The 22,611-nt window shown below is 41.6% G+C and overlaps 1 protein-coding gene across 1 annotated transcript; it reads left to right on the plus strand.

The window, feature by feature from the left end:
• Nucleotides 1-1,719: 1,719 nt before the first annotated feature.
• Nucleotides 1,720-18,269, plus strand: LOC121547177 (alpha-N-acetylglucosaminidase). The gene is made up of 6 exons (XM_041858312.2): nucleotides 1,720-2,200; nucleotides 14,378-14,525; nucleotides 15,344-15,490; nucleotides 15,586-15,671; nucleotides 15,852-16,108; nucleotides 16,423-18,269. Exons 1-6 carry the CDS (start codon nucleotides 1,752-1,754, stop codon nucleotides 17,628-17,630), a joined length of 2,295 nt encoding a protein of 764 aa, XP_041714246.2. The 5' UTR covers nucleotides 1,720-1,751; the 3' UTR covers nucleotides 17,631-18,269.
• Nucleotides 18,270-22,611: the final 4,342 nt, after the last annotated feature.

The following is a 22,611-nucleotide window of genomic DNA, read 5'->3' on the forward strand; positions in this document are numbered from 1 at the left end:
GGCTGTCGCTGGGCAACACAGACTTTCAACTCCCTCCAAAGATTTTCTATGGGGTTGAGATCTGGAGACTGGCCACTGTAAGTGTAGATGGTAAAATGTGTGAATATTGTGATGGTGCAAAGTTTGCAACTCATCCATTGGACAGTAGGTGTCCAGATGCCTTACAGATTAAGGGGGACTCCTGTTTGAACACACTTCAATATTTCATGTAACTGAGAATGTTTGTGTAGACATAATTCATGATGTATTAGAAGGTGTGGCCCCTTTGGAAGTAAAACTAATGTTACGAAAACATTTCTATGATGATAAACTGTTCACTTTTGAACAGCTAAAAAAAACGAATATCAAGTTTGGATTACGGTTATGGAAATGAGAAGAATAAGCTCAGCGTAATTCTGAACTTGAGAATATCGGAAAATGCCATAAAACAAACAGCCACTCAAATGTGGCGTCTCATCCTTTTCTTGCCTTTCTTACTAGGAGACCTTGTTAGTGTGCAAAGTCTGCATTGGCAGTTGTTCATTCTTCTGCTGGAAATATGCAGCATAATATTTGCCCCTGTAGTCACAAATGAACTAGCCGTGTTTTTAAAGCAGTTCGTCATAGACCATCTCAACCTATTTAAAACCCTCTATCCAGACAGGCCCCTCATCCCTAAGCATCATTTCATGATTCATTATGGGCGTATGGTTGTAATGTTTGGACAACTTGTAAAGTTATGGCGCATGAGATTTGAAAGTAAGCACTGCCCAATGAAACGTCTAGCTCATGTAGTTTGCAACTTAAAACTAATACATTCGTTTACAAGAACCAAGTACAGAGTATGTTTAGCTGGAAATTGAGAGAGTTGTTAATTTAAAAAGTTACTGTCCTAAATGCCTTTCATTTCATGGTAGGATCTTTGCAAAAAAAGTGAGCTGCTCCTTCAAAACCTGCAAACTATTAACAATGATATTGGAATTTGTTGCACTATCCATGTTGCACACTCAGTGTGTTGGGTCAGACATAGAACAGGGGTGTCAAAATACATCACAATGACAATTATACTGAACAAAAATATAAATGCAACATGCAACCATTTCAATTTTTTTTACTGAGTGACAGTCCATATAAGGAAACAAGTCAATAGAAATGCATGTATTAGGCCCTAATCTATGGATTTCACATGACTGGGAATACATATATGCATCTGTTGGTCAGAGATACTGTATCTGTGACCAACAGATGTAATCTGTATTCCCAGTCGTGTGAAATGCATAGATTAGTGCCTAATGAATTCATTTTAATTTACTGATTTCCTTATATGGAGACTCAGTAAAATCTTTGAAATTGTTGCATGTTGCGTTTATATTTTTGTTCAGTGTAGTTTTCATTTGGAAGGCAGGTGAAGGGTTTTTATCAAACACAACTTTTGCATGTGAAAACACAGAATCCTACTCATTACTCCACGTGCTCTTACGTCACTTTTCTTTTGATCCGATTTTGCCATGCGCTTTGAACAGGGCATCTGGCTCACGCCCGAAAAGAAGGCCGGTTCCAAAACGAATGCAATTAACTTTAACCCGGGTCAGATTAATCGAATCCCCTAATTTTTCTCCACGATTTGACCGTTTACCAACCTCTCCATTGTGATTGGTTTTATACTTTGATTGACTACTAAATATGACGCTCTGATTGGCCCAGAGCATTCCCGCAAACCGAAAACTTCCTGTTCGACTGCATGTTGACCAAACTCGTATTTTATTTCACGGATGCATGTACCGGTTTCGTTTGAGTTTACTGTGATCAAAATGAGATTTAGATGCATTTATAGCCTTGCTTTGCTCGTAGTAGTCTGTAATATATCAGCACAATGCGAGTTTCAGACTCTGGCGCATTTAAAACCGCAAGCCAACGACAAGACTCAGGGAAGAGCTGTAGTGGAACTTCTCAAGCGTCTGCTTGGAAATAGATCGCGTGAGTTCATAGTGTCAGTCAACAGAACTTTATCCAATGACAGTTTGGACGTATGTGAGCTCCGGTCAGCGAAAAACAATAGAATCTTAGCCACAGGCAGCACTGGGGTGGCTGTCGCCTCTGGGATTTACAATTACTTGAAATACTTCTGTAATTGTCACGTGTCCTGGTCAGGTAATCAACTAAACATTCCGTGCCCTTTGCCGCAAATCACAGGCCTACTGCGCATCAACACCCAACACAGGTAGGTGCACGAGACTTTACGGATGCCGAGATTAATTTAGTCTGACAGGATGCATTGGGGATGTATGCAGAAGTCAACGCCATATTGTGCATTATCAATATAATTTGCATGTAAACTAATTGTTCTAGTTTAACAAATCCAAATATCCCAAATAAGGCCACATGTTTTAATTGAATGTGAAGTGGGTTTAGAAGCAGGAAAAAGCAGCTCAGCTGTAATGTGTGAATCTTGTTCCATCACAAATATGAGAATGTTATGCATTTTATACATACAGCCTTTAAAGCTGTAAACGTTCCTGGGAACACATTCCACAAATAGTATTGTAACAACCCTTTTGTTGTTACGATCTCCTAGTGAGTTTACCTTATTGGAGCAGTGAGTAAGTGTGCCTACGGGCTGGGAGACCCGGTTCGTGACCCACAAGGGGCATTGCATTGTAGTCATTCGCTACATTGGTGTCCGAGAAGCACATACATTTGCAATAGTAAAGCATGGAGACGCACTCCTGAACGGAGAGGATAGTGTAATGACCCAAGCCTGCTCGTTACGATCTAGGCTCGTTCATTAGATCAGCAGACAATAGCGGTGAAGGTGTTAATACAAAAACATGTCACACATTCGAATAGAGATTCGTGATTGGAATGAATTTGGAAATGTAGTCCATCTTTCGAGAGCTGACACCACATCTTTGAGATTCTTGTTGTAATTATTTGTAACTATGGATTGGATTGTGGGGTGGATATCAACTCCCAGACATCTAAACTGTTTTACTACCATAGTGCCAAGTGTTGCCGTTGGATAATCTCACATGTTAGAGGTATGTATGCACGCATGACTGTAAGTCGCTTTGGATAAAAGTGTCTGCTAAATGGCATATTATATTATTATTATTATAGGTAAAAGGGCAGACTTGACCCAGTTGATTTTATAGCCAGAAATGTGGCTAAATTCACAAAAGATGTAAAGAATATGAGGGAGGTTGCTGTGTATTTTGGCAGAATAACAGGATATTCTCTGCATATATGGAGATGTAATGCTTGGTGTCATATGTAATGATTGGTGTGTTCAGATCTATGTTTAAGTGATTGAAGTCTGTTCTTATGTTGCGTTCATGAATTTTGTCTGGGGTGGTACATATATACATACTTGCTTCTTCTAATTGTGACAGTTTTGTTTCGAGGTCAAGTACTCTACGGTTTCAATCCTTGTTGAGACCAGATATGAACGCTATTGACCTTTCCCTAATAAAGCCCTTCACTGCATCCCACAGCATACAGGAGTCAGATACAGTGCCTTCAGAAAGTATTCAGACTCACCTACACACAATACCCAATAATGACAAAGCAAAAACAGGTTTTTAGAAGTTTTTGCTAATTTATAAAAAATAAAAAAACTGAAGTATCACATTTACATAAGTATTCAGACCCTTTACTCAGTGCTTTGTTGAAGCACATTTGGCAGCGATTACAACCTCAAGTCTTCTTGGGTATGATGCTACAAGCTTGGCACACCTGTATTTGGGGAGTTTCTCCCATTCTTCTCTGCAGATCCTCTCAAACTCTGTCAGGTTGGATGGGGAGCGTTGCTGCACAGTTATTTTCAGGTCTCTCCAAAGATGTTCGATCAGGTTCAAGTCCGGGCTCTGGCTGGGCAACTCAAGGACATTCAGAGACTTGTCCCGAAGCCACTCCTGCGTTGTCTTGGCTGTGTGCTTACGGTCGTTGTCCTGTTGGAAGGTTAACCTTCACCCCAGTCTGAGGTCCTGAGCAGGTTTTTTTTATCAAAAACCTCTCTGTACTTTGCTCTGTTCATCTTGATCCTGGCTAGTCTCCCAGTCCCCGCCGCTGAAAGACATCCCCACAGCATGATGCTGCCACCACCATGCTTCAACGTGGGGATGGTGCCAGGTTTCCTCCAGACGTGACGCTTGGCATTCAGGCCCAATAGTTCAATCTTGGTTTCATCAGACCAGAGAATTTTGTTTCTCATGGTCTTAGTCTTTAGGTGCCTTTTGGCAAACTCCAAGTGGGCTGTCATGTGCCTTTTACTGAGGAGTGGCTTCCGTCTGGTCAACTACCATAAAGGCCTGATTGGTGGAGTGCTGCAGAGAAGGTTGTCCTTCTGGAAGGTTCTCCCTTCGCCACAGAGGAACTCTAGAGCTCTGTCGGAGTGACCATCGGGTTCTTGATAACCTCCCTGACCAAGGCCCTTCTTCCCCGACTGCTCAGTTTGGCCGGGCGTCCAGCGCTAGGAAGAGTCTTGGTGGTTACAAACTTCTTCCATTTAAGAATGATGGAGGCCACTGTGTTCTTGGGGAACTTCAATGGTGCAGAAATGTTTTGGTTCCCTTCCCCATATCTGTGCATCGACACAATTCTGTCTCGGAGCTCTACGGACAATTCCTCGACCTCATGGTTTGGTTTTTGCTCTGACATGCACTGTCAACTGTGGGACCTTATATAGACAGGTGTGTGCTTTTCCAAATCATGCCCAATCAATTGAATTTACCACAGGTGGACTCCAATCAAGTTGTAGAAACATCTCAAGGATGATCAATGGAAGCCGGATGCACCTGAGCTCAATTTCGAGTCTCATAGCAAAGTGTCTGAATACTTACAGTACCAGTCAAATTTGGACACCTACTCATTCCAGGGTTTTTCTTAATTTTTTTTACTATTTTCTACATTGTAGAATAATAGTGAGGACATCAAAACGATGATATAATACATATGGAATCATGTAGTAACTAAAGTGTTAAACAAATCAAAATATATTTGATATTCTTCAAAGTAGCCACCCTTTGCCTTGATGACAGCTTTGCACACTCTTGGCATTCTCTCAACCAGCTTCAACTGGAATGCTTTTCCAACAGTGTTGAAGGAGTTCCCACATATGCTGAGCACTTGTTGGCTGCTTTTCCTTCACTCTGTGGTCCAACTCATCCCAAACCATTACAATTGGGTTGAGGTCGGGGGATTGTGGAGGCCAGGTCATCTGATGCAGCACTCCATCACTCTCCGTCTTGGTCCAATAGCCCTTACACAGCCTGGAGGTGTGTTGGGTCATTGTCCTGTTGAAAAACACATGATTGTCCCACTAAGCCCAAACCAGATGGGATGGCAATATCGCTGCAGAATGCTGTAGTAGCCATGCTGGTTAAGTGTGCCCTGAATTCTAAATAAATCACAGACAGTGTCACCAGCAAAGCACTCCATCACACCTCCTCCTCCGTGCTTCACGGTGGGAACTACACATGCAGAGATCATCCGTTCACCTACACTGCGTCTCACAAAGACACAGCGTTTGGAACCAAAAATCTCAAATCTGGACTCCAGACCAAATTACAGATTTCCACCTGTCTAATGTCCATTGCTCGTGTTTCTTGGCCCAAGCAAGTCTCTTCTTATTATTGGTGTCCTATAGTAGTGTTTTCTTTGCAGCAATTCGACCATGAATGCCTGATTCATGCAGTCTCCTTTGAACAGTTGATGTTGAGATGTGTCTGTTAGTTGAACTCTGTGAAACACTTATTTGGGCTGCAATTTCTGAGGCTGGTAAGTCTAATGAACTTATCCTCTGCAGCAGAGGTAACTCTGGGTCTACCTTTCCTGTGGCGGTCCTCATGAGAGCCAGTTTCATCATAGCGCTTGATGGTTGTTGCGACTGCACTTGAAGAAACTTTCAAGGTTCTTGACTTTTTCCGTATTGACTGACCTTGATGTCTTAAAGTAGTGATGGTTTGTCGTTTCTCTTTGATTATTTGAGCGGTTCTTGCCATTACATGGACTTGGTCTATTACCAAATAGGGCCATCTTCTGTATACCATCCCTACCTTGTCACAACACAACTGATTGGCTCAAACACATTAAGAAGGAAAGAAATTCCACAAATTAACTTTTAACAAGGCACACCTGTTAATTTAAATATATTCCAGGTGACTACCTCATGAATCTGGTTGATCGAATGCAAAGAGTGTTTAAAGCTGTCATCAAGGCAAAGGGTGGCTACTTTGAAGAATCTCAAATATAAAATATGTTTTGATGTGTTTAACACTTTTTTTGGTTACTGCATGATTCCATATGTGTTATTTCATAGTTTTGATGTCTTCACTATTATTCTACAATGTAGAAAATAGTAAAAAAATAAAGAAAAACCCTTGAATGAGTAGGTGTGTCCAAACTTTTGACTGGTACCATAAACAGATATGGCTCATTAATCTATACGGTCCAAATAATGATGATCCACGCTTCTCTGAAAATATATATAATAATTTATCAAACCTACAAGGAATACAAGACTATTATTATGGTGTCAGATTATAATACGGTTTTAAATACCTCTATGGACCGTAAAGGAAACCACACTACAAACTATCACCCTCATGCACTTAAGGAAACCACGAATGTCATGGATATATTGGAACTAGTGGATATATGGAGGCTTAAATATCCTGACCCAGTGACATATACATGGCAGAGGCTCAATCAAGCTAGTCGTATTGTCTACTTTCTTATGTCATTCTCGCTGGCACCAAAAGTTTTAAAAGTGTTGATAGGGGACAGAACACGGTCGGACCATCAAATAATTGGCATATACATTACTCTTACAGAATTTCCACGTGGGCGAGGATATTGGAAATGAAATCAAAGCATATTGGATGATAACTTATTTTTAACTAGGACAGAAGAATTTATAACTGACTTTTTCCGACATAACATAGGTACTGCAGATCCCCTTAATGTATGGGACACTTTTAAATGTGCCTTTTTAGAGGCCATGCAATTCAGTACTCATATCTAAAACAAAAGCAATTTAGGTCAAAAGAGTCCATATTAATAAAGGAAATGGAAGGACTAACCGTACAGATAGATGGAAATAAAAACAGTACCATAGAGGCACAGAATAAGTTAGAGGAAAAACATAAAGAAATGGAGGAACTTATTCAAGAAAGAGCAAGTGTAATATATTATAAAAATAAAGCGAACTGGATGGAATATCGGAAAAAATGCACCAAATTATTTTTTGATCTTCAACATAGAAATGCTACCAAAAATAATTTACTGAAACTTGTTAAAAATGACTGAGTCACCCATGATTCACCAAACTATATTTTGAAAGAGGAAGCAAAGTATTTTAAGCATATGTTTTCGTTTCAGTCTCCTCCATCTCCACTAACTGAAATTAATTGTATGGATATTTTTTCTATTAACCTTTAAACACGTGAGTTCCAAATATCTCTAATGGTCACCCCAGCGTGAGTTGTTTTATGTACATGATGTCAGAATGCACTCACTGTTCCAAAATGTGATTGTTACGCGACAGGACAGTTAACTCGCGCTGCCTGCTAATTATCTATAGGCTATGTTTCAACTTGTCAATTTCAAATTATTTTCTAACAAGTTGTATGTTTTAACAGTTTGAATTGAGGTGTGTTCCGCCTCCTCATTAATTGACATAGAAGTAGCCCATTTCAGTGTTGCGGACAGTTTATGTTTGAGGCTTTACTGAGCTGGACAAACTTCTCTCTTCGAGGAGAGCCCAAACACGTCTTCACTAATGTTTCCCAGATCAAATTTGCAGACATTTGCGCGGTCTTGCGCGAATTTGAATATTTTCTGGCTGGCGCTTGCATTGCCTTCCTTGTTGTTTTCCTTACAAATAATAACTTTGGACATGTGTGTGTTCCTATCAAAGTAAGTGCCTTATTTTCTGTATATCGTGTTGTTGTTTCTACTGTAGCATACAGTTTGCATGTATGTAGGTTTTGTATGTATGGAGCATAATGTATTTACAGTTTTATTCACGTTTTCAAGTACTGGTGACAAATTCCGATTTTTGCATAGATCGTAATGGACACCTATGATGTGTGTAAAATACTTTTTTGAAGGTTCTACTGATTTTAAAATGAGCTAATGCTAAGCTATTTGCCAGCTATGTGTGGCGCCATGTTTGTTGACATTATACAATGCATTCTGGGTGTCACGTAAACGTCTGTCAGACCAAAGATGTTATAATGAGGTGAAGGAATGGTTCACTCATTTTTCAAGTAAACTTCTGGAAGTGAATGAAGGGAAGTGAATGATCGTAGACTACACACCCCCTTCAACATGAATACTGCAAACAGACCAAACTCATCTTGTCTCCTCTTATTATCTTTGGTTGAGGCGAAAAAACAAACACGGCGGCATGCACAAACTACCCATCGTCGGATTACTTTCGATTTCTACAAAGTGTTTTACTCAATTATTTTGAGCAATGGTGAACTCACCCGTGATGTGATGAGTTATAATTATATAGTTATAGTAATTACTATTAGCTAATTCATATTGTGGTTTCTGACAGCTGAGAGTTATCTAAATTTGACCTCTTGTGTTACTTCAATCTTTCTTCAGTTAGCGCTAGGACTAATGTAGCCTACATTTCCCGATTTGGATGATTGTGTATGCTGTCGCTACTTCTGTGAATGTCTGAACATTGCATCCAAAAAATAAACTGCTTACATTTAGGACATAACTTTGTAAGGACTGTGTTTGTGCAAAATGTTCCTGTGAAAAAACTGTGGCTTGCTCGAAACTGGGCGTAATAACTAAGTGTTCTAATCAAACCAGTTTGAGCGTACGCTGCAGGGACCACTGTAGAATGATCACACCATTTGTTGGTACGTGTGAAAAGGTTAATAATGTAAAATGAACAGCTGTACAGAGACACTAATGTGAACGCCAAATAACAGAGGAGGAACTTCTTGATGCAATTAAAAAACTCCACGGCTGGATGGCATACCAGTGGCGGTATACCAAACCTTTTTTGATATACTCAGAGTACAGTTATTAGCATGTTTTAACCATTCCTATAAAAATGATAGATTATCAGACACTCAACAAGGTCTGATTTCATTATTACTGAAACAAGATCCAAGTGGTAAATATAAAGAACCAGTCCATTAAAAAAATTGCAGGCCCCTTACACGTCAGTGTTGTGATGCAAAAGACTCTAGCAAAATGCATAGCACATAGAATTATAAAGGTATTGTCGGATATTATTAATCATAATCAGACAGGTTTTTTACATGAACAATACATTGGAGATAATGTAAGAAAAGTACTGGAAACAATAGAACACTATGAAATATGACAAATCTGGGAAACCAGGCCTGGTATTCATAGCTGACATTAAAAAGGCTTTTGATCAACTACGACTGGAATTTATATATAAATGCCTGGAATATTTCAATTTTGGAGAATCTCTTATGAAATGGGTTAAAGTTATGTATTGTAACCCGAGGTGTAAAATAGTAAATAATTGCTACTTCTCAAAGTATTAAACAGTCAAGTGGAGTAAAACAAGGTTGTCCACTATCGGCATATCTATTTATTATGGCCATCGAAATGTTAGCTATTCAACTCAGATCCAACAATAATATCAAGGGGTTAGAAATCCAGGGCTTAAAAACAAAGGTGTCATTGTACGCTGATGATTCATGTTTTCTTTTAAATCCACAATTTGGATCCCTCCACAGCCTTATAGAGGATCTAAATAAATGTTCTAACCTCTCTGGATTACAACCAAATGAAGATAAATGTACTATATTACGTTATTGGATCACTAAAAAATACATTACCGTGTAGTTTACCAATGAAATGGTCTGACGGTGATGTGGACATACTCGGTATACATCTCCCGAAAGAAATAAATGATCTCACTACAATACATTGTAATAGAAAGTTAGCAAAAATAGATGCTACCGTGGAAAGGAAAATACCTGTCTATTTGTGGAAAAATCACCCTGATGAACTCTGTAGTCATATCCCAGTTTACCTATTTGCATATGGTCTTGCCTACACCTAGCGACCTGTTTTTTTATTTTATTTTATTATATGAGCAAAATATATTCAATTTTATTTGGAACGGCAAGCCAGACAAAATTAAACAGGCCTATTTATATAATGAATATGAATTCGGAGGGGCAGAAATTATTAAAGCATTAGACCTCTCACTAAAGGCGTCAGTCATACAAAAGTTATACTTACATCCAAACTGGTTCTCTAGCAGATTAGTAAGAATACAGTAAGGGAACAAAAGTATTTGATCCCCTGCTGATTTTGTACGTTTGCCCACTGACAAAGACATGATCAGTCTATAATTTTAATGGTAGGTTTATTTGAACAGTGAGAGACAGAATAACAACAAAAAAATCCAGAAAAACATATGTCAAAAATGTTATAAATTGATTTGCATTTTAATGAGGGAAATAAGTATTTGACCCCTCTGCAAAACATGACTTAGTACTTGGTGGCAAAACCCTTGTTGGCAATCACAGAGGTCAGACATTTCTTGTAGTTGGCCACCAGGTTTGCACACATCTCAGGAGGGATTCTGTCCCACTCCTCTTTGCAGATCTTCTCCAAGTCATTAAGGTTTCGAGGCTGACGTTTGGCAACTCGAACCTTCAGCTCACTCCACAGATTTTCTATGGGATTAAGGTCTGGAGACTGGCTAGGCCACTCCAGGACCTTAATGTGCTTCTACTTGAGCCACTCTTTTGTTGCCTTGGCCGTGTGTTTTGGGTCATTGTCATGCTGGGATACCCATCCACGACCCATTTTCAATGCCCTGGCTGAGGGAAGGAGGTTCTCACCCAAGATTTGACGGTACATGGCCCCGTCCATCGTCCCTTTGATGTGGTGAAGTTGTCCTGTCCCCTTAGCAGAAAAACACCCCCAAAGCATAATGTTTCCACCTCCATGTTTGACGGCGGGGATGGTGTTCTTGGGGTCATAGGCAGAATTCCTCCTCCTCCAAACACGGCGAGTTGAGTTGATGCCAAAGAGCTCGACTTTGGTCTCATCTGACCACAACACATTCACCCAGTTCTCCTCTGAATCATTCAGATGTTCATTGGCAAACTTCAGACGGGCCTGTATATGTGCTTTCTTGAGCAGGGGGACCTTGCGGGCGCTGCAGGATTTCAGTCCTTCACGGCGTAGTGTGTTACCAATTGTTTTCTTGGCGACTATGGTCCCAGCTGACTTGAGATCATTAACAAGATCCTCCCGTGTAGATCTGGGCTGATTCCTTACCGTTCTCATGATCATTGCAACTCCACCAGGTGAGATCTTGCATGGAGCCCCAGGCCGAGGGAGATTGACAGTTATTTTGTGTTTCTTCCATTTGCGAATAATCGCACCAACTGTTGTCACCTTCTCACCAAGCTGCTTGGTGATGGTCTTGTAGCCCATTCCAGCCTTGTGTAGGTCTACAATCTTGTCCCTGACATCCTTGGAGAGCTCTTTGGTCTTGGCCATGGTGGAGAGTTTGGAATCTGATTGATTGCTTCTGTGGACAGGTCTATTTTATACAGGTAACAAGCTGAGATTAGGAGCACTCCCTTTAAGAGTGTGCTCCTAATCTCAGCTCGTTACCTGTATAAAAGACACCTGGGAGCCAGAAATCTTACTTCCCTCATTAAAATGCAAATCAATTTATTACATTTTTGACATGCGTTTTTCTGGATTTTGTTGTTGTTATTCTGTCTCTCACTGTTCAAATAAACCTACCATTAAAATTATAGACTGATCATTTCTTTTTCAGTGGGCAAATGTACAAAATCAGCAGGGGATCAAATACTTTTTTCCCTCGCTGTGTCTCACCCCATGTTCAAGAATGTCCTTTTTCCTTTATTCAGATTACATCCTCTCACTTTCGGTTATTTGAAAATCAAATAATCTCCTAAATATTGCTATTTTGAAAACAAGCCATAGAAAATTGGTTGCAATTTCAGTTTAATCTACCAGAAAAGACAGAACAAATAATAAAACAAATATTGTGGTTAAACTCAACTATACTAATTGATAAAATGTTATTTTTCACACACAAAAACAAATGTATAGTCTTTGAAAGTGATATCATAAATCCGAATGGTGGAGTAATGTCACACATGCAGCTAACATAAATATATGGAAATGTCTGCTCTACCCCAAATTACAACCAACTAATTGCAGCATTACCGCAAAAATGGAAGAGGCAAGTGGAAGGGGGAGAAAGTAAGGAATTTGTCTGTCGGCCCTGCATTAAAGACTAACTAAAAGGATACCAGTTTCATTTAAGGACCAAAACATTGACAGCTGTGCCATATACAGTGCATTCGAGTAGTATTCAGACCCCTTTTTCCAAAAAATTTTACATTACAGCCTTATTCTAAAATTGATTAAATAATATTTTATCAATCTACACACAATACCCCATAATGACTAAGCAAAAACAGGTTTTTGGAATTAATTTCTCATTTATTAAAAAATCATCCTTGAGCTGTTTCTACATCTTGATTGGAGTCCACCTGTGGTAAATTCATTTGATTGGACATTTGAAAAGCCACACACCTGTCTATAGAAGGTCCCACAGTTGACAGTGCATGTCAGAGCAAAAACCAAGCCATGAGGTCGAAGGAATTGTCCGTAGAGCTCCGAGACAGGATTGTGTCGAGGCACAGATCTGGGGAAGGGAGGTGACCAAGAACCCGATGGTCACTCCGACAGAGCTCCAGAATTCCTCTCTGGAGATGGGAGAACCTTCCAGAAGGACAACCATCTCTGCAGCACATCACCAATCAGACCTTTATGGTAGAGTGGCCAGAACGGAGCAAAGTACAGAGAGATCCTTGATGAAAACCTGCTCCAGAGCGCTCATGACCTCAAACTGGGGCGAAGGTTCACCTTCCAACAGGACAAAGACCCTGAAAGTAGCTGTACAGCAACCCCCCCAAAAAAAAATGTGGAAAAAGTCGGTCTGAATACTTTCCGAATGCACTGTATGTAGTGGGGAATTGATACAAATATACAATCAAAGGGCAACCAATTCACACAATGAAACAATGAATGCGCAATAATTGGCGGGAGACGCCTGAGCACATTCTGGAGAGCTGAGAGCATGCATTCTGGAGAGAGACGCCTGTATCTTCACTACACACCCCGCTCCTCCTTCTTGGCTCAACATTTTAACTTATACTCATGACACATTAACTTCACACTTTTATATATATTTTGCCCCGCGAACTGCCCAAATTGTGGGCTTCCCCAATAGCATAGGCCTACGAGTTTGTGATTTGAAACAATCCACAGCTATTTTATTAAAGAAGCTAATGATCCTCGATTGCTCTGTGGCTAAGTCATGCTCTCTGGTGAAGTATTTTGAATGAATTCTATAGATTTTTGAATAGACAGGAGTAATTATATAATTTTGGCAAATGCATTACAATTTACTTTAAGGGAAGCTTAGCCTATTGGACGCGCCGCCTATGAAAGACTTCCTCGTATGCCATTTATATCCTGTTCTATTGGTTTCATATCAACTTTCTTTCATTGTCCAGAAGCCAAAGGCACAATCCTAGTCATATTAGCAACCCATCCTAGTTGTTGCATCTTTAGATTCCCCCTCTTTCTAAGTTTCTAATGGAGGTTTTCATCTCTGTCACATATGGAACCGCTCGCATCAGGTGCGCTACTTTATACGTTTTATTTTCCCGTGAATTGCATTTTGAAAATGTTGTTTTATTGGCTGCTTCAGGAAAGGTTGCACGATATATTTTCCACATCTAACAACGTAGATTGATTATATTCCATCTATGGAATATTTATGCAAAAGTTTATAATAAGAAATACACTTTTACACCCATGGTGGCTTACCCCTACTAGCTAACCAGTAGCAGCCTTGAAACACTTATTAGCAGTCTTTATCATCTTATTGGAGAAGTGGCTTCACTCCTGCTATGTTTTCCCTCGTGTGTTCTTCTCTTGACTTCACTTTTCCGACATGACTTCGGTCAAATTCTGATAAAATTTAAATTTCTCCCAAAATACAAATGTAAAGTGATAGTATGTCATATTGGGACTTTTAGTTGGAAAGATGAAACCAAACAGAATGTTTAACTGCAACCTAATTCTGCATTCTTCCCTTTAAGATGCATTACTTTAATCTAAATGTGATTCTGTCATTCTGAGCACCGTGGGTGGACGCCCTAATGGGTTTCACAAATGTCTGGTAAATTGAAAATCTTCCCGGTCACGTTGTCCGGCCTCACATTTTCCTAATGAAAACCCTGGCATCCAGTGTAGCAGCTAAACACCTATTGTTTTCCTGATGCCCCAGTGTAGCTCCCCAGTAATGTCTTTCTCTTGTTTCCAGATTCAGGTACTATCAGAACGTATGCACTCAGAGCTACTCCACGGTGTGGTGGGACTGGCCACGATGGCAGAGGGAGATCGACTGGATGGCGCTGAATGGCATCAATCTGCCTTTGGCATTTACTGGACAAGAGGCCTTGTGGCAAGAGGTAACAAGATCCCATACTGTGTATTTTGTTGTGTGTTTGTATGTTCTGAGGTGGAGCAAACTGTGTGTATTGCAACTAATTTCCTACTACAGTGGGTAATGTCAGGTAAAAGTGCAAAGTAATTATTTGCTGACTTTTTCTTATTTAAACCAATGGTTGGAACCGGTTCAGGGAACAGAACCGAAAAATGACATTTTTCGAGAAACAGAAACAAAACCCGGGATCGGAAGTGATCTCTAGTGTTCCAGGACAGAACTGCTATTAAAAAATTGTTGAGAACAGGTTAATGTACTTTTTTGTTACAGATATGTTCCTCATGTCAAGTAGATAATTCTGTAATTTGAAGAAGTTAATGCTAGTAGTATCATAAACACATTCTAGTTTATATTCCATGTCATGATGTTCATTGCTTTAAGCCAAACCTTGTCTAGCCCTTTCTCTCGCTCTCTCCCCACCCGTGGAATTTCAGTCACTTCTTGCACCTGCACTGACCAATTAAACATGTTAACAACTAGCTTATGTGTTTCATAGGAAGCTTCTCTATCCATGCTAATTGCATGTAGTAAATTAATGAGCTATTTTGTAAAAACTGTTGATTACACAGGTGTAAAAAAATAAAGAATGATTTTATTTTCTGGTCGGAACACTGGAATGCAAAAAAAAAAAAAAAAGGTGTTCTGTTCGGAACTGAACAATTGGAAAATAATTTTGGTTCCAACCCCTGATTTTGTCCATGTAAAACTGTATTGTATTCTAGACCTGTGTTAAAAAATTATATAAATGGCAACTCTGACATCAAGCTGTTTTTGAGGGATTAGATGTACCTCTCGCTGGGGCTGAACCAGACTGAAATCGACCACTTCTTCACCGGCCCCGCCTTCCTAGCCTGGAACCGTATGGGGAACCTGTTCCAGTGGGGCGGACCCCTACCACAGTCCTGGCACGTGAAGCAGCTCTACCTCCAAGTACTATCATTTTGATTGGTCTACATACAAACATGGCTTCCCCCCTACATTTTCAATAATAATGATGTATGTTATATGTTTCCTCTGCCCTCCAGTTCAAGATTTTAGACCGAATGAGATCCTTCGGAATGCTGCCTGTCCTGCCAGCTTTCTCTGGCATTGTGCCTCAGGGCATCGCCAGGTATGACTGCTGATTCAAAACCATTTCAAACCGTTTCCTCAACCCTTGGCTTCAGTTATATATTTTTTGTTGGAATACAAATTAAATAGCCATTTCGTGGTCTTTGAATCAGTTAAGATCAATGTGCTCGGCAACAGTGTTTTACTGGATCGTTCAGTCCTTTTCTGTTCTATTTCCCAGGCTCTTTCCGAAAGCCAACCTGACCAAACTGCCTCCCTGGAGCCATTTCAACTGCAGCTACTCCTGCTCCTACACCCTAGAACCCCATGACCCCCTCTTCCATCAGATCGGCTCCATGTTCCTGTCCCAGCTGGTCAAGCAGTTTGGCACGGACCACGTCTACAACACGGACACCTTCAATGAGATGACGCCGGCCTCCTCGGACCCTGCCTCCTTGTCCGCGGTTAGCCATGCCGTCTTCGCCACTATGACCTCAGGTGAGATGTGCATGCTGAACGATGCATAAAAAGGAACGTCTGTTAATTAGCTGACACTAGCTTTGTTAGACACTGTGTTAGTAGTTTTTCTGCCGGCATTGCCGGCCACAGCAGTTGGCGGGCTGTTGAAATGGCAGTATACATTGGGTTGTAATTGCTGTAGTTGTCCTATTTTCATTACCCCGGGCTGACCTGGCATAGTGCCACCCATGGGTGTTGTACACAGCCCCGTCGACCCCTTGCCCGTACTTCCGAGCCCTATTAAGAATTCTGCCTTTCTTCTCCCTCACCCCAAAATCTTTTTTTGTCTCCAGTGGATCCCCAGGCCATTTGGCTGATGCAGGGCTGGCTCTTTGTGCATGACGCAGCATTCTGGAAGCCTGCCCAGATTCAGGCCCTTCTGCACGGAGTGCCTATCGGCCGGATGATTGTGCTGGACTTGTTTGCTGAATCCATGCCAGCTTTCTCCTTCACCAAGTCCTTCTACGGCCAGCCCTTCATATGGTGCATGCTCCACAACTTTGGCGGCAACAGCGGGCTCTTTGGCACAGTGGAGAGCCTCAACTCGGGGCCGTTCGAGGCTCTTGCCTTCCCCAACTCCACCCTGGTTGGACTCGGGCTGGCGCCGGAGGGCATCGAGCAGAACCCTGTGGTGTACGAGCTGATGAGTGAGTTGGCGTGGCGCAAGGAGCCAGTCAACCTGGCCAAGTGGGTGTCGCTGTACGCAGCTCGCCGCTACGGCAGCACCCACGAGAACCTGACGGCCGCCTGGAAGCTGCTTTTTGGCAGCGTCTACAACTGCACCGTGCCACACTATAAGAACCACAACCACAGTCCGCTGGTGCACCGGCCCTCACTGCGCATGACCACGGAGGTGTGGTACCAGCGGGCCGACCTGTACGAGGCCTGGAGGCTGTTGTACCAGGCGGCCCGGCCCCTCATGGCCCAGGAGACGTTCCGCTATGACCTGGTGGACGTCACCCGGCAGGCCCTCCAGCTTCTCACCACCGATTACTACCGCGAGATCCGGGACGCCTTCCAGGCCCAGAAGCTTCCGGAGCTCCTGACGGCGGGCGGCGTGCTGGTGTACGACCTCTTCCCAGAGCTGGAGCGCCTGCTGTCCAGCGACGGCCACTTCCTGCTGGGGACATGGCTGGAGCGGGCACGCTCCCTGGCCCTGGACGAGGTGGAGGCGCAGCTGTACGACATGAACGCCCGGAACCAGATCACCCTGTGGGGCCCCGAGGGTAACATTCTGGACTACGCAAGCAAGGAGTGGGGCGGCCTGATGGAAGACTACTACTCCCAGCGCTGGAGCCTGTTCGTCAACACCCTGGTGGAGTGCCTGGACAAGGGCCGACCCTTCAGGCAAGACGCTTTCAACCAGGCCGTCTTCCAGGTGGAGAAGGGCTTTGTTTTCAACAGCCGGAAGTACCCCTCCAAACCGCAGGGGGACACCTACGACATAGTCAGCAGAATCTTCCTCAAGTATTATCCAAATGCTTTGAAGAGACTAAAGTGAGCCTGTCTGTAATCTGCCGAAAGACTATCTTCTGTCAGAGCGAGAAGAATGTCTCCCTCCCCATTACTTTGCTGTAGAATGCACTCAGAGGTTCAAAATACCCTTTGTTTGGAAATACGTACCTTGGAAGCAGTCTATGGACAATGAGTGACTGCAATCCACAATTTGGTTTTATTAAACTAGCTACTGCCAACAAATGGTAATATTAGCATTTTCAGAGCAAAAACTGTTGTAAATCAATCTCCCCGTTTGCATGTTTTAAATTGAATGCCCAAATGATCTCTTAAATAGATTGTGTTCCTCAAATACTTGGTTTAAAAAGCATTGTGAGATGATTTGTGCATGAAATTAGACTGCTTTCAGAATATGTATTTCACTGTTAAGTAAGTAAGTAAGTAGCCTTGCACGAGCCTTGGCTTGTGTGAGCCGGAACGGCTCATGTATTTCACTGAACTATGCCTGGTGCAGCAGTTTTTTTATATCAATCTCAATATCAAATCATTTCTGGGTAACTTTTTAGTGAGTTACTGTGATTCAAAAGGCTCTCACACATCTGAGCTAGCTTTGTTGCAGGTGCATGGTAACAATTGAATAACATGAGAAAAAAAAAATATGAAACCCGCACACTGCTCTTGCTAGTATCACTACTCTTTATTAAGCTTTACGTATCGGCCTCAAGGCCTTCGTCAGAGCTTTTTTTACTTTTTTTATTTACCCTTATGTAGACATTGTTCCACCCACATCTGTTCAATGCATCGAATGGGTTTGAGTCGAGGGAAAATAAAAGCGTTACCAAATATAACGATGTCCATTTCTAATAACGTGTGTACAGAACATAAACACGTCTGTAAAACCACAATGAGGACATCAACCTATCAAGTAAGTTTTCATAAATCATTGGGTACAGTGCAAGAAAAAAATGTCAGAGTAATCTGAAGTGGTGGCATTAGTTTATGTTCACATTTACAACATAACATGCATTTCATCATTAAGACCTTTTGGGAATAATGTCTGGAGGGGGAAACTCCAAAAACATATTTTGCTCAGTGTTATTTATCACCTCCCCTGTCTGATATCTTGACTTTCTCTATGCCACAAAATCTAAAAGGTAGAACTGTCATGTTTTTGGTCATTTTAAAATGTACTGCGACTGGATAATCCCTGTCGTTTCTGATTTAACTTTTATGTTCACCAATTCTCTGTTTGAGAGAACAAGAGGTTTTATCTACATAACACAGCCCACATGGACATTTAATCATGTAGATAACATGGGTGGTGGAGCACGTAATAATGTTATTTATTTGGAACTGTTTTCCTGTATGTGGGTGGCAGAAATATTCACACTTCATCATCTTGTTGCACTGTGCGCAGCTTCCTGCATTTATAGCTACCATTCGGAAGAGGGCGTAAAAGAGCCTGGTTCATTTTCTTTTGTGGCTGGCAGTTGGCGTGGCACAATTTGTCGCGTAAATTGCAACGTCTCCTATATACAATAAGTGGAGGGCTCATAAATTTTTAAATTCCTTTTTGCCACAAAGTTGGAAGCACAAAATCGTCTAGAATGTCATTGTGTGCTGTAGCGTTAATATTTACAGTTGGCACTATGCATTTGGGTAGGTCACGTTCTCCTGGCATCCGCCAAACCCAGATTCGTCAGTCGGACTGCCAGATGGTGAAGCGTGATTCATCACTCCAGCCGACGCTTGGCATTGCCCATGGTGATCTTAGGCTTGTGTGCGGCTGCTTGGCCATGGAAACCCATTTCACGATGAAGAGTTATTGTGCTGACGTTGCTTCCATAGGCAGTTTGGAACTGTTGCAACTGAGGACAGATGATTTTTACGCGCTTAAGCACTCGGCGGTCCCGTTCTGTGAGCTTGTGTGGCCTACCATTCGTTGCTGAGCTGTTGTTGCTCCTAGACGTTTCCACTTCACAATAACAGCACTTACAGTTGACAGGGGCAACTCTAGCAGGGCTGACTTGTTGGACATGTGGCATCCTATGACGGTGGCACATTGAAAGTCACTGAGCTCTTCAGTACGGGCCATTCTACTGCCAATGTTTGTCTACGGAGATTGCATGGCTGTGTGCTCAATTTTATACACCTGTCAGCAACGGCGGGTGTGGCTGAAACAGCCGAATCCACTAATTTGAAGGGGTGTCCACATACTTATGTAGTGTAGTTTTGTATTAAAATGGTCAAAAAGAAACAAAAAAGCTTTTTAGAAAAAAAAATAATAATTCTCAGGCAAGCATTTTGCTAGGACTGTCTGGGAGTGCTCTGAGTGGAGCAGGAAAGAGGGCCAGAGCAGTGCATTAACCACAGTTAGGATTTTGAAAGGAGGCAGAGAACCCTAATGGGAGGGATATGTAACCTGAAAACTAGCGGGTTATTTGTAGAGAGGTTTGGAGGTCTCTTTATTATTGGTCTTTTAACTTATTTCACAAGGCAAGCCAAAACCCATGCAAAACCTGCTTAATAGATTGTATTTTCAACCAGCAACTATCAGGAAATCACACTGATCACATTTTTTCACACTTTTACAGTGTTAGTTTCAACTTTGGTTGTACAAAAATGATACAGGAACAGGAAAAACGAATTTGACTGCACTGAGCCTTTAACTTAATTATTATAACCAGCATAGATTATTATTATTATGAGACTTACTTGCGCCATTCATTTATATATGTTCAACTTTATGCACCACAGTCTGTTCAGTAATCAATTCCAAGTGTTTTTTTAGGATCCAGATGTGCATGGAACCCAATGGGGTTAACGGACAATTTCAGGTGTATTAGCTAGTACACTAAAGAAACACAAGGAGAGGATTTTTAGGTGTGATGATGTGAGACGTACAGAGATTTGTGATAGTGCTGGATATGTTTCTTCGCAGGTTCAATGTCTACCTACTAGCTGCTGATCAAACCCATCCTACGCCGAAATGCTGTTTACAGCATTGAAATAATGTTCTAATGCATGAAAAATGTTAATGGTCAAAGAATGGTCTAATGGAACAGTTTTCTGGTCAACTCATGTAACATCTTTTCTTGGTTAGCAATATTGGCGGGCAGAATATTAACACTTATTAGTGTTTTTATCACTTGTTAGTATATTCTGTTTTACCCAAGTAGTATCACTTTACTCATTTTCTTATGCCACTCTAGTTTTTTCGTTTGGATAACTAATATGAATTTAGGCCTTAATGTGACTTTTATTCCTTGTATTTTTTAAGAAGTGTTTTATTTATTTTATTGATTTATTTATTTACTAATCTCACTGTGGGTGAGATCCACACACTTAACTCGACAGTCACGGAAATCATGCATTGATGTCAATGGAAGATTTGTGCAAAAACTCGTATTATGCTCCCAGACCTAAAGTTATAGTTGGGGCATATGAGACTATACAGTGGGGAGAAAAAGTATTTGATACACTGCCGATTTTGCAGGTTTTCCTACTTACAAAGCATGTAGAGGTCTGTAATTTTTATCATAGGTACACTTCAACTGTGAGAGACGGAATCTAAAACAAAAATCCAGAAAATCACATTGTATGATTTTTAAGTAATTAATTTGCATTTTATTGCATGACATAAGTATTTGATCACCTACCAACCAGTAAGAATTCCGGCTCTCACAGACCTGTTAGTTTTTCTTTAAGAAGCCCTCCTGTTCTCCACTCATTACCTGTATTAACTGCACCTGTTTGAACTCGTTACCTGTATAAAAGATACCTGTCCACACACTCAGTCAAACAGACTCCAACCTCTCCACAATGGCCAAGACCAGAGAGCTGTGTAAGGACATCAGGGATAAAATTGTAGACCTGCACAAGGCTGGGATGGGCTACAGGACAATAGGCAAGCAGCTTGGTGAGAAGGCAACAACTGTTGGCGCAATTATTAGAAAATGGAAGAAGTTCAAGATGACGGTCAGTCACCCTCGGTCTGGGGCTCCATGCAAGATCTCACCTCGTGGGGCATCAATGATCATGAGGAAGGTGAGGGATCAGCCCAGAACTACACGGCAGGACCTGGTCAATGACCTGAAGAGAGCTGGGACCACAGTCTCAAAGAAAACCATTAGTAACACACTACGCCGTCATGGATTAAAATCCTGCAGCGCACGCAAGATTCGCCAGCGCATGTCCACGCCCGTCTGAAGTTTGCCAATGACCATCTGGATGATCCAGAGGAGGAATGGGAGAAGGTCATGTGGTCTGATGAGACAAAAATAGAGCTTTTTGGTCTAAACTCCACTCGCCATGTTTGGAGGAAGAAGAAGGATGAGTACAACCCCAAGAACACCATCCCAACCGTGAAGCATGGAGGTGGAAACATCATTCTTTGGGGATGCTTTTCTGCAAAGGGGACAGAACGACTGCACCGTATTGAGGGGAGGATGGATGGGGCCATGTATTGCGAGATCTTGGCCAACAACCTCCTTCCCTCAGTAAGAGCATTGAAGATGGGTCGTGGCTGGGTCTTCCAGCATGACAACGACCCAAAACACACAGCCAGGGCAACTAAGGAGTTGCTCCGTAAGAAGCATCTCAAGGTCCTGGAGTGGCCTAGCCAGTCTCCAGACCTGAACCCAATAGAACATCTTTGGAGGGAGCTGAAAGTCCGTATTGCCCAGCGACAGCCCCGAAACCTGAAGGATCTGGAGAAGGTCTGTATGGAGGAGTGGGCCAAAATCCCTGCTGCAGTGTGTGCAAACCTGGTCAAGACCTACAGGAAACGTATGATCTCTGTAATTGCAAACAAAGGTTTCTGTACCAAATATTAAGTTCTGCTTTTCTGATGTATCAAATACTTATGTCATGCAATAAAATGCAAATTAATTACTTAAATCATACAATGTGATTTTCTGGATTTTTGTTTTAGATTCCGTCTCTCACAGTTGAAGTGTACCTATGATAAAAATTACAGACCTCTACATTCTTTGTAAGTAGGACAACCTGCAAAATCGGCAGTGTAT

Source organism: Coregonus clupeaformis, chromosome 31 (assembly GCF_020615455.1).
Source record: "Coregonus clupeaformis isolate EN_2021a chromosome 31, ASM2061545v1, whole genome shotgun sequence".
Classification (NCBI taxonomy): domain Eukaryota; kingdom Metazoa; phylum Chordata; class Actinopteri; order Salmoniformes; family Salmonidae; genus Coregonus; species Coregonus clupeaformis.